At 50.2% G+C, this 16,818-nt stretch overlaps 2 protein-coding genes across 3 annotated transcripts in view; both read left to right on the top strand.

The window, feature by feature from the left end:
- The window catches only part of LOC119457436 (uncharacterized), a 742,184-nt gene that overhangs the window by 504,855 nt on the left and 220,511 nt on the right, over positions 1-16,818 (top strand). The window lies entirely within an intron of this gene.
- Positions 1-16,818, top strand: part of LOC125946600 (homeobox protein ceh-62-like) — a 55,067-nt gene that overhangs the window by 19,407 nt on the left and 18,842 nt on the right. For both annotated transcript variants that reach the window (XM_049670085.1, XM_049670084.1), the window contains one exon: positions 2,947-3,110. In XM_049670085.1, coding sequence (XP_049526042.1) covers positions 2,947-3,110 — 164 coding nt within the window. The remainder of the gene's footprint in view (positions 1-2,946; positions 3,111-16,818) is intronic.

Raw genomic sequence — 16,818 nt, forward strand, 5'->3', positions numbered from 1 at the left:
ACATAACTTTGATGGAACTGTACGACAAGAATATTATTGGTTTATTGCTGCATCACCTGATCGATTAGTTAAAGAAGCAAATGAAATTGGGCTCCTTGAAGTGAAGTGCCCCGCTTCAAAAGCTGGCCAAAGAGTTGTTGATATTTTCCATGACAGAGCATTCTGCTCTGAAATCATTGATGAGGAGGTCACGTTGAAACCAGACCACGCATATTTTTATCAAGTGCAGGGACAACTGGGAATCGCCCAGAAACCGTGGTGTGATTTTATTTGGACTGCCATCCTGACTGACATCCTGACTGCCAACACCGCATGTCAGTGGAGCGCATATACTTCAATAAGACAATCTGGGAAGACATCCTTCAAGGTCTTCTCTATGTGTACAAGGCAGCAGTCATCCCAGAGCTCCTAACACGACGCATCAGACGCCTTGGATTTCTGTATACAACAGGTGCAGGGTATGTGTCATACAAAAAGTATGCCCAGAGATTTTATCTTGATAAGTGTGACGAGGACAACTTGAATATGAAAATCAGAAGGCTGCGAGACTCGTGCATGGTGGCAACAAATACATACAAGTTGTATGTTAAGTGCTGTGAATAAACAGACTCTGCTTTCCAGTTTCATCACTCGGTGTCAGCCTCCACATTCTTGTCATCATTTATCAGCGGTCGTCTGAAGTTGGAGAGCAAAGCATATGTAGTAAAAATGGCATTTGCTATGTCTAGCATGTTGTTCAGTATGGGCTTATCCATTATATGGAACTCTTTTATTCTCCTGATGACTCTTTCGATATGCACCCGTGCACTTGCAACATGTTTAGTGGCCCCAACATCCTTAGCACTCATCTATTCTTCACCAGTAATACGAAATGGGGCATATGGAGGACATCACGTGGTAGCAAATCTTCCACCTTCAGCACCTTGTCAACCATCACACCATCACCTGGTTCCATTAAGTCAAGTAATTTACACTGCTGCACAATAGCTCTGTCACTAGTCCCTCCCCCATATAATGGAGAGACAAAGGTAATATAACAGTCAGGAGTAGCCCCTACAAGACACTTCATTGTGTTGGCGCCCTTGTACTGGGACGAAGTCCGTCTCTGGGCAGTCAGACTTGAAGGCTTTTGAATACGCACTTCTGTGGTGTCAAGTATTATGCGTGTACTTGGGTAACGTCTGAAGTGAGGTGGTATGTACTGCTGCACATCAGGAAGTGTGGGAAAGGCAGTTATTTCAGTGAATTGCTCCTGCAGGATTAGCACCCATTCAGAAAACATCCGGCTAAATGTAGCCATAGAGATGAGTTTCTAGCGATCTCTCATGTGGCCATGCCTGTTCTTAATCTAACCAGTACCATGAATATCTGCTCAGCAGCACTGAGTGATTTACTTCCCGTATCTTTTGCAAACTGGTGGTTATTTTTCTACCACTAAGCAGAGTATGTCATGAAATATTTGCACAGAAGGCAGCCCTGTGTAATAGATCATGTCCTTAGTGTCTGCATGTTCTCTAGACACAAAGTTCTGGCATTGAGCTCATAATAATAGCCTTGCCACAGAACTGCGTGTTCTTCAGCAGCTTTCAGTTTTGATTACAATTCTTGAATTTTTCGTCTATCTGCACTTAATTTGCTTTCCAGCATTCGAATGCGATCTGCAGAAAAATCCTCAGCTTGGCAGCCCTGGTTGCGTACACCCGATCCATCACCAATGTCATCTATTGCAGCGCCATCTGAGGAAGCATTGTCTGGTGTTGTCTTATGGCTTGCTGGTATGCTCGATGGTGTTGGCCCGTTTCTCGGTTGACGAAACCTCGAGCAGTAGGGTGGGTTGCCTCATTCCCCGGATCGCCCGCGTGAGCCGGAACCCACACCAGTTCGATGGGATCGAGGTCCTGGAAGGGAGCGGAGGAAGGAGATACAGGCTGGATGAAGCCACTCTGCCGCGAGGGAAGTTAGTGATGACCTGCTTAGAGTCGCTGACCATTACACGGACGTCCGGATTTAGCATGGCGAGAGCGATGGCTGCTTCTTCCGTAGCTTCTGATTTCGGTGACGAGATGGTCGCTGATGCAGCGATTCGCCCTGAGCCGGCCACCGCGCAGACTGCAAAGTGAGAGTGGCTAGGAGAGGGAGGATAACAAGCCGCGTCCGTGCAATAGACATTTAGGTGGCCATTGTAGGAATCGTGCAGGGAGTCCGCGTGACCCTTATGCCTGGCATCGTGAATCCCTGCTAGCACATTAGGGAGCGGTTTCGCAAAGGTGTTGGCCCTGACCAGAGGTAGAAGAAACCCGTTTCTCGCTATGAGTGGGGCCATACTGTGTGCCCAGTTTGGCAAGAACACGTCTGCCTGTCGTTTTAGCGCCAGAGTTTCCTTTAGTAATTTTTCCGGGAAACTCGAAATTATTAAGGCGAAAGCCTTAGATATCCCATGGGTCGGAAAATCCGTTGCCCGGCCTTATAGCACCGAAATTCATGGCACCACCATGTCACATGATGCAACCATGTGTTGGTGCCACCACGGTTCAAGTGCCTTAATTAACTCTACCTTAATTAACTATGCCTTAATTAAGGTATAGTTAATTAAGGCACTCGAACCCACGGCCATTGGTGGGAGTCGGAACCACGACCTTCGGTGTTACTCAAAGCAAAGTTAATTAAGGCACAGTTAAAGTAGAGTTAATCAAGGCACTCGAACCCATGACCTTTGGTGGGACTCTACTTCTGATGGGAGACAAAAGTAATAGAAAGTAACAACGTACTCAAATGAGAATGTTAAGTAATTTAAAGAATGTCTCGTGAGCGCGCAGGCCTTCAACTTGATCCTCTTTAGCATATGCTAAACTGACTGTCAAGTTTCGTTGTTCATGATGATGACGACGATGCCAGCTGGCTACTGCTGGTATTGCTGATGGTGGTGATGGTACCGGCTGGACGCAGGGCGACGCGAGTTTCCCCGGAGGAGGTACTTGGGCCGCAATCCCCGCATTCCGTTCACGAGCACCCAGGTGTCGGCGCTGGAGGCGCAGTTTGCGGTCACTCGGTATTTGAGCGGTGCGCAGGTGCACAGCATCGCCGTCGCATTGGGACTCACCGAGACCAGGGTGAGTGCACTGACATGGCAGTTTAAACTTGCAATTTGTGTGTGTGTTAAAAAGCTCCAAACCCTCTAATCCTTAGAAATAATTGTAAAAGCGTGGTAAACATTTTACTAAGGTTGTTTTCCAATACTCGCCGTAGACTGCCAAATAGACAGCTAAGTGGACAGCAACCACATTAACATTCTAAATATGACGAAACCAACAAAAGAGACAGCTTCGCTAAAGTAGCATCGAAGTCAACAACGATGCAGTCTACGTACTTTGCTGCCTAAATAAAATGGCGGCTGAGCAGAAAGCTTCGATACTCGATGGAGAGGTCACCTACTCACAGGAAAACGTTGCGTTTTAAAGCGCAGCTCTTAGGCGCCCGTTCTTGGCATGAGCGTCGGCGTCCCTCGGCGTAACCGCGCTAACGCACTCGTGCTCGCGCGTTCGTCGTCGTCGTCTTTCACAACTGGCTCCGATGCCGCTCGTCATGCAAGTGTTTCCATACTGACCCCCGAGCTTATGCCACTGCTCGCGCCTTCGTCATCGTCGTCTTCCACAGCTGGTTCTGATGCCGCTTATCATGCCAGCCAGAAATTTATATACCCCCCCCCCCCCCCCCAGGACGATCCCGACACCCCCAAAAATGATTACAGACCAATCCCTCCCCCCCCCCCCCCCCTGCCCTCTTACAGACAGGTACTCATACTGGAAAAAAAATTACGCTGATCCCATGCACTGTGGTAATTGCTTTAATAAATGGTACTCTTTGCGGAGGTGGACGCTATGTGGCTGTAATTTTGAGGCCCAGTTTTGATTTTCATTGCGAAGACCACAGCGCACAGACGACACTGCTACAATCCGAACTGCAGGGAGCGTAGAAACCTTTACGTCGCGGTAAACGCAAAACACGTCCTTGTGTTTTCGTCTATGCAACTGCCGGCGCTCAGAGCTGCGCGCCGTACTATTGACCCTTTTCCCGGCAATCCTGTGGGCGCTGCCATGTTTGATCACGTGGTGACGCCTCCATTGCTTGCCTCAGCTGGCTCCGTTGCCTCCGTGTTTACAATGGAAGCGCGGGACGCCGGTACTGCGCAGGAAACCTCCGTTTCGACGGATATCATCGACAGTTACTGTGTGGACGACACGAAGCTTTGGACAGAGCTTTAGAGGACATGTAAGTGCCTTCAGAGCTCAATACGCCTTGTCCAAACTGTGCGAGCAGCGTATACAGTGCTTGTATTGAAAGTTCACGGGGCTAGAAATGTGTTCCAAGCTGTCCAAACTTCGCGCTTAATGAATTAAATCAGGGTCAGTGCGCTCTTCGTTCTTTATTTGGCAAACATTTTGAAGCAGCGGCTTGTCATGTTTCTGACTCGGTAAAGTTCCTCGGTGCGGCCGCTAACTGATTGTTCATTTTCAGCCTAATCGCTCGCGGGTATGCTCTGTTTCGATAGATTTGTTCCTGCTGCGCACAAAGCTTGGAATGTAAATGTTCTGTACTTAGTGGTAGCTTGTAGCAAAGACGTATTATCGTTAGTCCCTCGATTACTCTGGTGACCGTCACTAAACGTTCAGCTTTCAACATTCGTGTGTTTTCGGTGTATCGCCGTCACTCATGCTTCGACACATTGGTTCAAGTGTGCGCAAGTTTGCGTGCGAGTAGGGGTGGGTGTGCGTAGATAAGATGCGAGAAACTTACTATGCCAGTAAGTGGCGCTACTTCCTTTTGTAGCTAGTGGTACTCTCTCTTAGGTGCCAACGTTAGAGGTTGACGTCCTTTCTTTGCAGGTTAGCGATGCATCGCTGGTGGATGAATTATCGTTATTGTTATCCTCGAGGAAAGCCGTGCATAGCGAAGGGCCAGCAACACAGGCAGTCCTTATGTAGAAGCGGCAACACAGGTTGATTCCATTCCTTAATATGCGAGTCACCCAGGATCTCTGCCAACGGGGGGGGGGGTCAATTTTTGTGGCGGAGGGGGGGGGGGGGAACCAAGCACTTCGCATAATATGCAATTTGCTTGCTTTAGCCAGAGGAATCCATTAGCAAATAAAATGCCTAATAATTATAATAATATAATGATACCAAGGGTGATGACAATGTTTATTTCTTAAGCGTTTTACTCAAAGTAATTATGAGTGAATGAATACATACAAGACAGTGATAGAGTGTTTTGGTAAATCAGGAAAATTCGACCTCAAACCACCTCCTAAATTGTAATGGCAATGTGAACAGAGCACTGAAGGTACACGTTGGACTGGTGGGGCTGGATGCGTGGGGAGGGGGGGTTAACTCGACGTCAGGGTGAGGGGGGGGGGAGGTGTTACAACACCCGGACCCCCCCCCCCCCCCGTCGGGGCGCCGCTGGAGTCAACTTTTTTGCCGCTAACTACCGCACACATCTTCCCTCTATCGTTATGCATTTTGCTGCATGAATTGGGCACAGTGCGTTAGCGAACACCCACTTGCGTTTCCGACAGCTGATCGCACAGTAGCAGGGCGGAAGCAGTAATAGGTTTCGTATTCGTGCGCATTCGCTGAGGCAACGTATGGCACGCCGCCGAAAGCGCCATCTCGTTCCTATATAGCAAACTGATCCGCGAAAAGGGTCAATAGTCATGGTTAATGGACATCTAGAGGAATTTCGCTGTCGTCACGGGTATATACCCATGTTCGGCCGTACAGGCTCCGTCGCTCTGGAGCTGCCTCTATTCGCCGCTATCAACACAACTTGATATCTTGTGCCGATACCGGTATTGATAAATGATATTGTACTTAGTTTTGAAAACGCCTGCACTTTGTTGTATCAAGACTTGTAGATTAAGAATTTGCTTCCCTCTTTTCTGCATAGGAAAAAAAAAGAATAAACTTTCTGCACTCAAATTTATGAAAACTAAACGATTATGTTCTTGCAATTTTCAAACGCGGTGACAGAGTGCCATGGGTGTTTAAATATAGTATTGAATGTATAAACCCGGCAAAACGAGGCACACATTTTGGCCTTCTATACAGTGTTCATTCGTGCGCGCCTCTCTGTGCCCGCCTGTCTCCACCTTCGTTGTAGTATTTCTTCTGTGACAACATCAGCTCGACATTCACCAACAAGGACGAACTCCTTGTAACATGTGGTTTAATATGCTTGCTTATGAAAGGTCAATTAGTAACAACAACTTGATTTGGGCGAGTTGGTTCATCTTGAGTATAACTTGAAGCAGCGCAAAGAAGACGAGGACAAGAATAGAAAACAAACACAACAGGACGAGTGCTGTTCAAGTTAGTGTACTTCTGCTAATTAGCAGCTTTCCCGTCACCATTTGTTGAAAAACGTTGTCGCAGTTTCACCTGAAAGGCGAAGCATCAATTGCGATAGCAAACTTGTAGAGAGCTATATGGAGTAATGATATTAGCTTTATCAGCTGTATAAACTTGGACATGCAGCAGCATCGGCAACACGCAGAACTGTTGTCGACGCCATATCGGCGTTTTGCCCGCGTTCGCTCAAAATGCGTGCGGCGTTGGTGACTGTTGCCGGAGCCTCTGATATAAATAGGCACTTGGTGCCGCAGCTAAACGTCGCCTCCCTTCCCTCCCCCTCCCCCACGGCCTCTCGCGCGTCGGAAGAAGGCGCGTTTGCTCTACATATATGGTGATTGTAAAGGATAAAAGAGACGCCTACTTCTGCTGCCCTTAAGCGAGCACGGCGCAGAACGCGCGTTTGTTCTCCGCCGTGCGTTCACTCCCCGTGAAAGACGCGCCCCTCGCGCCCTTTCACTCGCACATACAGCGTTCGGCGCGCGGCGACGATTTCATCTCCAAATAACGTCATACGGAATCTCACGGCGACGGCGACGACGACGGCGACGCCGACGGCAGAAATCTGCTTTTGAGTGTCCATATAATTGCTATCGCAATAAAACAATTGTCGCAGTTTCACCCGAAAGGCGAAGCATCAATTGCGATAGCAAATTCGTAGAGAGCTATACGGAGTAAGGATAGTAGTTTTAGCAGCTGTATAAACTTGGACAAGCAGCAGCACCAGCAACGCGCAGAACTGTTGTCGACGCCGTCGGCGTTTTGCCCGCGTTCGCACTGAACGCGTGTGGCGTTTTTATATAAATACGCATTTGGTGCCGCAGCTAAACGTCGCCTCCCCTCTCTCTCTCCCTCCCGTCCTCCCACAGCCATTTGCGCGACGGAAAAAGTCGTGTTTGCTCTCTATATATGGAAAGGACGAACGAGACGCTTAATTCTACAGCCCTTCAGGAAGCACGGCGCAGAACGCGCGTTTGCTCTTCGACGTGCGTTCGCTCCCTGTGAAAGCGCTCGTCCCTCGCGCCCTTTCACTCGCACATACAGCGTCCGGAGCGCGGCGACGATTTCATATCCGTTGATGTCATACGGAACCTCACGGCGACGGCGACGGCAGAAATCCGCTTTGGAGTGTCCATATAATTGCTATCGCAATAAAATTCAGAAGAAGCACTTAAGACTGCTTACGCGTGTGGTAATGCGAAAGCATTACCGTCGCTTCGGTGAATTTTCTTTTTCTGCACGTTCCTTGTACGCGCAAGCTCTCGCTTGAGTTTTAACTGCGCCTCGGTAAGGCCAAATGAACTCACGCCAAGTGTCTCACCGCTCTTGCTTACCCCCGAGGAGTTCATAAATCGAAGGACCGCTCAGCGCATTCGATGCAACATTATTAATGCAATTTTTAACAGCGTAGCTGTTTAAGCCAGCCGTAATTTGTGGCGCGTAGCCGTGGTAGCCATGGCAACCCGGAGGGGGAGGAGGAGGAGGAGACCGCGTGCGCATGCACGCGCTCCTTGACAGCAGGGAGCTGGCAGGGTCGCCAGGCCGCGCAAAGCTCAAGACACGGCAAAGCTCGCAGATTGATATCAAGTGGCTAGCCTCCAACGCGTTTGGCATCGACAAGCAGCAGCGTTCTTAGCACTGTGCCTAGCCTGCCTGCGTTTGTGGCATGCCACGAACGCTGTCGCTCGTAGGCGCCGACGAGTCCAGCGCTATAGTCGGATACAACTTTAGAAGACAGCGGCATTTGCCCCTCAAAGGCGGATGCACACGAGCTGGCACCAATAGGCGCGCACTTCAGGTGACGTCATGAGCCGGACGGCCGGTGTCCCCGCCGACGGAGAACATGCCTAACATGGCCGCCCTCGCTTCGAACTGGGCCGAGTCGCGTCAGCTCTGTGCGTCTCCCTTCGTCAGAGTGAATTCGAATTGTTTGTGGTGGTCTGTCATGCCGGAAATATTATTGTGAGCTTACGATGCACAATTTGTGCCGCGTGCGTTTGTTCTGAGCCGTGAGCCGGCGAAGAAAGATTGCAGCGAACATCGGTGACGCTGCGCTTCGTGTGGAAACAGGATCCCGCGGCGACATACCGCTGCAAACAAACATCGTACGTGTTTGTTCCGTGGTATTTTGTTTTGCTCCTAAGTGAAGTTACGACGAGGAGAGTTCGCCAAAGTCTGGTACCTACTGTGAGCGGCGGGTGTGTTTGTGTACTGTGCCCCTGCGTTTCTCGTCGGACGTGGTGAAGTGATGCAGCAAAACCATTATCAGGATAAATGAGAAAAGCGTGAGTGGATGAAACCAACCTGCGAGTTTCTCAACAGAAAAGATTTGTGAAAGCAACCTCCAACGCAAAGATTCGTTGCTGCCAGCTCAGCGTGAAAACAACCGATGGTAGGCAGCAGTGTGATAAGATAGCCGAGCGTCTAGCAGCGACGTTCGAGTGTTGTGTAGCACCGTCGATTGATTGCTTTCCACCAATGCTAACAATCAGTGACTAACACGCGCTGCTTGAGCGAATGTCACTGGATTGTTAATGGTCAGGCGTTTGGAAGCAGTGTTTGTTTCCTTAATGTCAGCCTGAATGCTAATATAAAATTATGACTGATACACTGGTGCCGTTGCAAGGGAGCTTGGCATGTATTCGCGTCGCTGTGTGGCTTAAGCCCGTTTCACATGGTGCGATTTCGTCTACGAATTCACACGTGCGAATTCGCAGCTGCGGAAAATAGGCCGCCGGACCCTTCGTGCGTGCGTTTTTTCGATGTTCGGCGAGTTGAACTTCTCTGCGAAAAACGCAGATGCGGTGGTAGCCACTGTAGCGGTGGAAACAGACGACCAATAGGAGGCGGCTCGCTCATACGTAATCGCCAGTCAGAATGCCTAAAGAGTATGCGAAAAACGCAGCTGCCGTCGATCCATGTTAAACGGGATTGCGAATTTCGCATCTGCGAAATTCGCAGCTGCGAAAAACGCACTGCAAAATCGCACCATGTGAAACGGGCTTTAGAACTCTTCGCTCACTGCACGCGCCAGCTGCAGAAAGCCTGCTGTGATAAAATCGCGCATAAGCTGTGCTGTCAGCGCTCGACTTGCTTTCCCACAACACAGCTTTGCGCTTTGTCGTGATATGTCGCTACTAAAAAATTCCTATGACAGTGAAGGCAACAGAGCCAATGTGTGCATTAAAAAAAAGTACGACCAAGTAGGCACAGCTGCTTGTGAACTGACTCCTAATAGTTCTACTCGCGTCTGCGTTAAATGTGTGTGCGTGTTTTCTTGTGTGTTTGTGTATATTTGTTATTTTGCCCTTTTTTCTATTTTAGATCTTAGTTTTCCCGTTTGTGTTCATGTGTGTGAATATGTGAGTTCTTCCGTGCGTGTATGTATTTATTCCTATTTTATCCTTTTATTTTTGCATTTGATCTTGTAAGCATGCTGCAGCCACGACTTTCTTTACAATTCCATTAACTCGTCTCATTCAAAGCACCAAGTCCTGTGAATAGCAGGGCTGGCCTCTTCGATGTCATTAAAGCCATTCTCTCTTGTCTACCTTGCCTCCTCAATCTGTCACCTTGCTTTGTTTTCTCCTATTATTCTGACCTTGCTTCTTGTGCTGTTGCCGCAACGTGATTAGCCAACTTGCACCGAAGAAAGTTCTATCAGCTGTGACAACAGAAACATTGACAGATACAAAATGTTAAAAGCATCACATGGCTTGCACAGTTACTTTGTCTCTTACCCCTGTTAATGTGTTTATGCATCAGTGCATACGGTAGCTTGCCAGAAGTGACATGAAAAGGTGCCATATTGTGAAACAGCACCTTGCTATGTTGTTGCATTCAGTCTTAATAAACAGATGGTTTTGCTGCCCGTCACATGTGGTCGTACACATATATAAGATTGTGCAGTGGAGTATCATTTCCTGTCTTGACGCTTTCATCATTACAAATGCAGTTTTCTAGTGAATGGAGTCCAGCAAAGCAGTGCTGTGAGAGCTTTTGCAACTTTCACCATTTATTACTTCCCCAACATCACTGTCTGAATCTGTCCGTCACTTTGCCTACGGCTCGTAATGAACAAAGTGACTCACTAAAACACGTTCAACTTTACTGAGCATTTTTCCGGTACGTAAATATGACAAAAAAATGCTAGCAAAGTTAATCACGTTAATAATTGTGCTTGCATTCGCATTACTTGCTCGAGTCAGATTAATAAATTGAAAATTGGCTATGACAACACTTCAATTTTCAGTGCAGACTGCTAACGGAGCCATAAAGCGTGCTCCGACTTCTGCTATTTCACTATGGGGCGCGTCAAACTCGACAGTGGCTGCCTGAATAAGCATTTTGGGCCTCACTAAGCTAATGATGTCTTATATTTGTTCTATTAATTGCATTACTTGTGTGAGCCAGATAACAAAATAAACAATGCAACCACATGAATGTGGTTTGGCATTCAAGCTGCTGACTGTGGCTGTCAGTTTCGTGTTGTCTGCTGCTATTTCACCACCACTCGCTGTGACATGACTGCGATTTCAAGTGCAGACTGCTAACAGAACCATAAAACGTGCTCTGACTGCTGCTATTTCACTATGGGGCTCGTCAAACTCGACGGTGGCTGCCTGAATGAGCATTTTGGGCCTCACTAAGCTAATGATGTCTTATATTTGTTCTCTTATTTGCATTACTTGTGTGAGCCAGATAAAGTAAACAATGCAACCACATGAATGTGCTTTGGCATTCAAGCTGCTGACAGTGGCTGTCAGTTTCGTGTTGTCTGCTGCTATTTCACCACCACTCGCTATGACATGACTGCGATTTCCAGTGCAGACTGCTAACAGAACCATAAAGCGTGCTCTGACTGCTGCTATTTCACTATGGGGTGCGTCATACTCGACGGTGGCTGCCCGAATGAGCTTTTGAGCCCGCCAACGATAATCAGCGTTAACAATAGTGTTTTAATTCAGATATGCCAGCATTTAAATGTGTTTTTATGCCACTTCTTAAATCGAGCACAATGTGTGTAGGACGTTGCTTATCAGAATTGAGCTTCTATTATAAGGAATATGCCATAAATGGAACTGCTTATTTATTTGAGAGGTCACGGAATGGTTGGTTGGTTGTTGCGAATCCACCAGCAAAATTTTTGTAGCCCTAATAAGGGCTGTTATTTAGTTAATAAGAAGCCTTTATGCTTCGTCGAGTGGCTCAATGCCAGACAGCTCGCAGTCTGAGTCGCTTTCTTCAGTGTCATCTTCACCCAGCTGGATGATGATGAGTTGAATGTGCTCACTCCCAGACATGCCAAGTCTGAACTTTGCCTCCAAGTCCATCACATGCTGAATGCTCTTCCTCCAGTCTTCTGCCGTTACCTGCTTGATTTTCTCGCTCAAGATGACGTCGACCGTGGACAGCTTGAAGTCTCTGTTGTCCGCAGCGATGCCATTTTTGACTTTGGCCCACACAAGCTCAATGGGATTAAATTCGCAGTGGTACGGCGGGAGCCTGAGTACAATGCAACCGGCCTTTACAGCTGTGTTGTCTACGATGTAGCTCAGAAAGCGTGACTTTACAGATGCCACCAGCTCAAGCAGCTGCTTCTTTATCATCCTTTCACCGTAGGTGATGTTCTTGCTTGTGAGCCACTCCAGTATCTTTTCCTTCTTCCAGGCCGTCGTCGGCAATTTCTCTTCTCGCCGGCTATGGTAAGGTGCATTGTCTAAAACAATGTCGCTACCAGCTGGCAACTTCTGCAGAACGTCCTTGAACCAGCCCTCAAAGCGATTGCCGTCCATTTCTTCGTGGTAGTCGCCTGTCTTTTGGCCTCTGAATACATCCAAGCAGCCGTCGACGAAACCATCCTCGCTGCCGGTGTGCGTCACGATCAGGCGCTGACCTTTCCCAGAAGGTTGTTTTAGACCCGTCGTCAGGCCATTTGCTCGAGCGAACAGGCGTCTGCGCTTTTGCACCACGGTGTCTGTCCACACGATCGACCGAGTGTGTCCCGCCGTCACCCATGTCTCGTCCAGGTAGAAGATCTTTCGGCCTTCCGCCCGGTAGCGCTCCACGTCACGGAGGTAGCGATTCCGCCAATCGGTGATGTCATCCCGGTCGATAAGCAGCGAGTTTCGGCTTCTCTTTTCGTGCTTGAAGCCGATCTCGGCAAGCAGGCGACGCACAGTACACCACCTTAGTGATGGAAGTTCCATACGCTCCGAGAACTCTGTAGTTATCTTCTCGACCGTCGGTATCTCGTTGCGGCGAAAGAAATCGTGCACACATGACCTCAGCGCGCACAACGTGAAGCTGTCAAACTTCACGCTGCGTCTTCTCCGCATTGCGTGGGCGCTTTCACGAGGGCGTCGTCAGTATGCCACCCGAAAAAATGCGAAGCTTTAACTTCCTCCCTCACCCTGAACACAGTCCTTTCGCTGACACCGAGCATGTCGGCGACAAACTTGCTCGTGTCCTCCACGCTGCGTTCAGGCTGCCTGTCACGCTAAAACGTGTAGCAGTGGAAGATCATGTTGCGTGAATCGCTGTTCAGGATGTGGCCGCTCTTGTTCTTGCCGAGACTCCTTGGTAGTTTGGTCATCGAGGCGACACAAGGCTCGTTCGGCAACAAAGGATTGCGTTCCGATGTCACCTCGCTGGGCTCCATGGCCAAAAAACTGGCACGGAATGCCGCGCGCGATCGTGCCCGAACTTACGAGATCGCAGGTTCGCAACCGCGAAAAAAAAAAGAAAAAAATATATTAATTAAAAATAAGCCCAACACATTAAAAAAAATAAGGGTGTGCAAACAAACAAAAAGTATATATGAATTTTATGCTATTAAGCCAGCGACTGCTACGCCCGGTGCCGTCGATCTTGCTCCGTAGCAGACGACGCACAGCGTTGTAGAAGGCACGGAGTTATTTTTCTCTCGCGATCCTGGCATGTGCGGTAGCATTTCCATCATGATAGTTTTACCAAACCACCGTCAAGATACACAAATCTTAATTATAGCGACAAATACGCGTTTTAGAAGCAGTCACAATTTTTTGAGCGGGACTATTTCTTTAGTCGCGGAGGAATTGGCTGCTGCGCTTCGGTCAACTGGACGGGGCCTCCTCCTGTCTTCTAAAGTTGTACCCGACTATAGTCACGTGAAATGTCGCCAACGCGTTCGGCGTCGGCAAGCGACAGCGTTCTTGGCACTGTACCAAACTTGGTTAGCCTGCCTGTGTTTGTGGCCTAACAGGATTGCTGTACCTCGTAGGCGCCCACGCGTCCAGCACTAGTCACGCGAAATGTCGCGAAAGGGAAGGTACCTCCGAAAATAATCGCTCGAGAATACCTTCCTACATGCGTAGTTAAGGTAAACTAAGTTAAGACCTAGTAGCAACCAAATTCATACCTAGCAGTAGCAGCCAGTAAGCTTTGCTGTGCCTAAGCTTTGTGCGACCGAGTGCAAACTTGCCTGATTTTTTATGCACTCATTATATACAGGGTGTCCCAGCTATCACGCAGCACGATTTGAAAAAAGAGGAACGGCGTTACGCGAAGCAAACCTAGTGCGTATTGTTTCCAGTGCATTGGAGTAGCCGCCAGTAATTTTTTGGTTACTGAGATTTAATTAGGTAATTGTAATTAATTATCTAACTCGAGAAGTATTGTCCTAACGATCAAAGTGTCAATGAGACGATTGTAGAGCAACACGAAAAACACCCGATACAGCTTTCTGTTGCTCACTACGTGCTACATAAATGTGTTTTTCCGAGCGTGAAAGAAGCCTGCGAATACACGCAAAATGCCTCGAGCGGCCAGTCGCGCGGAAATTCTGTGTGTATTCGCGGGCTTCTTTTTTTCTCTCTTTTTTTTAATCGTGCTGCGTGATAGCTGGGACACCCTGTATATACTCATGACGTGGCGCCACCTCCTACCCATTGGCTGCGCCGTCACGTGCCCAACGACGCACGCACTAGGCCACATGTTTAGTCAGACAGATGACTGCGACGTGACGTGCGTAATGACGCACGCACTAGGCACACATTTAGTCAACCAGAACCGTGGAGCCGCCGTAGCGGCGGGGAAGCGTGCTCGTCTCGCTCTGACCGAAATTTATGTAATTTTCTTTTCAAAGGGATTAATTTACTTTGTTTGAGGAACCTCCTTGACCCGTATGACGTCAATTCAAGTAGTCGTGATGTGGTTTTACTCTTTGCCGTCGGCCATTTTTGGTATCATCATTCGGTCACGCCGCAGCACCGGATTTTCGCGTAATGGGGTATATAATGCTTTCGAATTCAAAAAAGAAAAAAAAAAACAACTTAACACCCTCCCCTACCGGGAACAGCGATTCACGCGAAACTTGTGCAACCCTAGGGGAAGGGTTGGTTAGTTTTTTGAGCGTTTAAGACGTTCACGGGCCCGCTGCTGCTGCCGTGCCTTCAACGCAGCCTGCTCTTCGGCAGTACGAACCAAACGCGGCCTCCCCATCTCACTTCCGGCTTGAACTGGTGGGAAACGGCGGGTGCGAGGCGAGCGAACACTCGATCACACCCTTTCTCTGCTCCGAACGGAGGGGACGCCTGTGATTGGCTGGGGGTATGGCGTGATCACGCGCGGCAGCTGCAAGCGCCGCGTCCTTCTTCATGCATATAAAACCCCCCTTTAAAAAGCGCATATGAAGAGCCGACAGTGGGTGAATCGGTTAGCGCTGTGGTCTCGCTACCCGGAGGTCGGTGGTTCGATTAGTCCAACGAGTTGTTAAGTAGATTAGCCCGACGTAGTGTAGCCCGACGAGAGTAGATTAGCCCGACGAGCAGTTTTTAACAGCGAAGCTGTTTAAGCCAGCCGTACTTTGTGGTTCGTATCAAGAAACTACCAAGAAAGAAAATAAAATAAAATTTCTTGCCGAGGCGGGCTTTGTACCCCCGGTCCCAAAGCGAGCATCCTAACCACTAGGGTATATACAGCCACACTTGCATAACATGCATTTATGCGAACCATATGATTGCGTTCGAGCGTCGTCTGGAGACGCCATGGCTGGGCGAAGCAAAACCGGCAGGCATAGGCGGCACGTATCAGGCCGAGATGGAAGGCCTTGGCGTGCTGCAGAGTCTGCAGGGGTGTTGTTCCAGGCCGGTCAGGCCCGGGGTGGAGTGGGAGGCCGTGAGGCCTTCCCGCTTGTAGAAATGTCCTTAGAGGCGTGCGGAGAGCCCTGACGAGTCAAGGAACTCCACGACGCCTCGAAGTGCAGAAAGGTGGTGTCGGCCGGGGAAGAGGAGATCTTCCTCCTTGCCACAGGGGAGGCCCAGGCGGCGGAACTCCTGCAGGAGTGGGCCCCGCTGCTGGAGGTACGCCGGGCAGGCCAGCAGGAGATGTTCGATCGTCTCCGGCTCCCCGCAGGAGCTGCAGGCCGGGGACGTCGCTCGTCCCAGTCGGTAGCTGCGTGCTGCCGTCCAGCTGCAGCCGATGCGGAGCCGGAGAAGGAGCGAGGTCTCCCTGCGAGCCAGGCCTCGCTGGGGGAGTGGTCGTGGGGGGCATCCCAGTGCCACCCGTTTGTCTGGGTGGTGGGTCGCCAGGTGTCGCCGCAGCCTCAGTCCTGTGAAGTCGCCCTCCGTCACGGCCCGACTGAGGGGCACAGTGGTGTGGTGGGCGTCCTTCGCCAGGGTGTCGGCTGCCTCGTTGCCCGGGATCCCTACGTGGGCGGGGATCCAGTGCAGGGACACCGGGTGGCCTGCGTCCTGCAGCGCTGTCAGCCGGGTAGACAGCAGTGCGACTCCAAGGCTGGCGCTTTCTGGCCTCTGCAGGCCGAGGAGGGCTGCCCTGGAGTCGCAGAGGATGGCCGCTGGTACCCCAGGGAGCTCCTCAGAGAGTAGGTCGACGGCCAGGTGGAGGCCTGCCACCTCCGCTGCAGTCGAGCTGGCGTGTCTGGGCAGTCGACACTGCCTGCTCTTCTGCAGGGCTGGTGCCGTGCAGGCCGCCGTGGCAGAGCCGGTGTCCGGTACCACCGAACCGTCGACGTACACCAGGAGGTGGTCTCCGAGGGTCTCGTCCAGGAGGCAGGCGGCCGTCTGCTGCAGGGCGCAAGCGGGTGAGCGCCTCTTCGAAATCCCGGGCAGCTCCGTGGCGATGGGGACAGGAGGCCTCTGCGGTGGGGGCAGCTGTACCGCATTCGGCGGTGGGTTGCCAACCACCTCCTCGTAGAGGCGGCACAGCTGACCCATCCTTGAGGAAGGCCGGGACTGGAGGCGACGCAGCAGGCCTCTGCCATCAGGAGCATGGTGGAGGCGGTCGACGTGCCTCAGCCCCTGCTGCAGGAAGAGGAGCGACAGGGGCCATGCTCCAGCCTCCGCAAGGGTAGCGGCAATCTGGGAGCTCCGGGGGACGCCCAGGCAGAGTCGGATGGCCGCCCGGTGCTGCA

This window comes from Dermacentor silvarum, chromosome 7 (genome assembly GCF_013339745.2).
Source record: "Dermacentor silvarum isolate Dsil-2018 chromosome 7, BIME_Dsil_1.4, whole genome shotgun sequence".
Classification (NCBI taxonomy): domain Eukaryota; kingdom Metazoa; phylum Arthropoda; class Arachnida; order Ixodida; family Ixodidae; genus Dermacentor; species Dermacentor silvarum.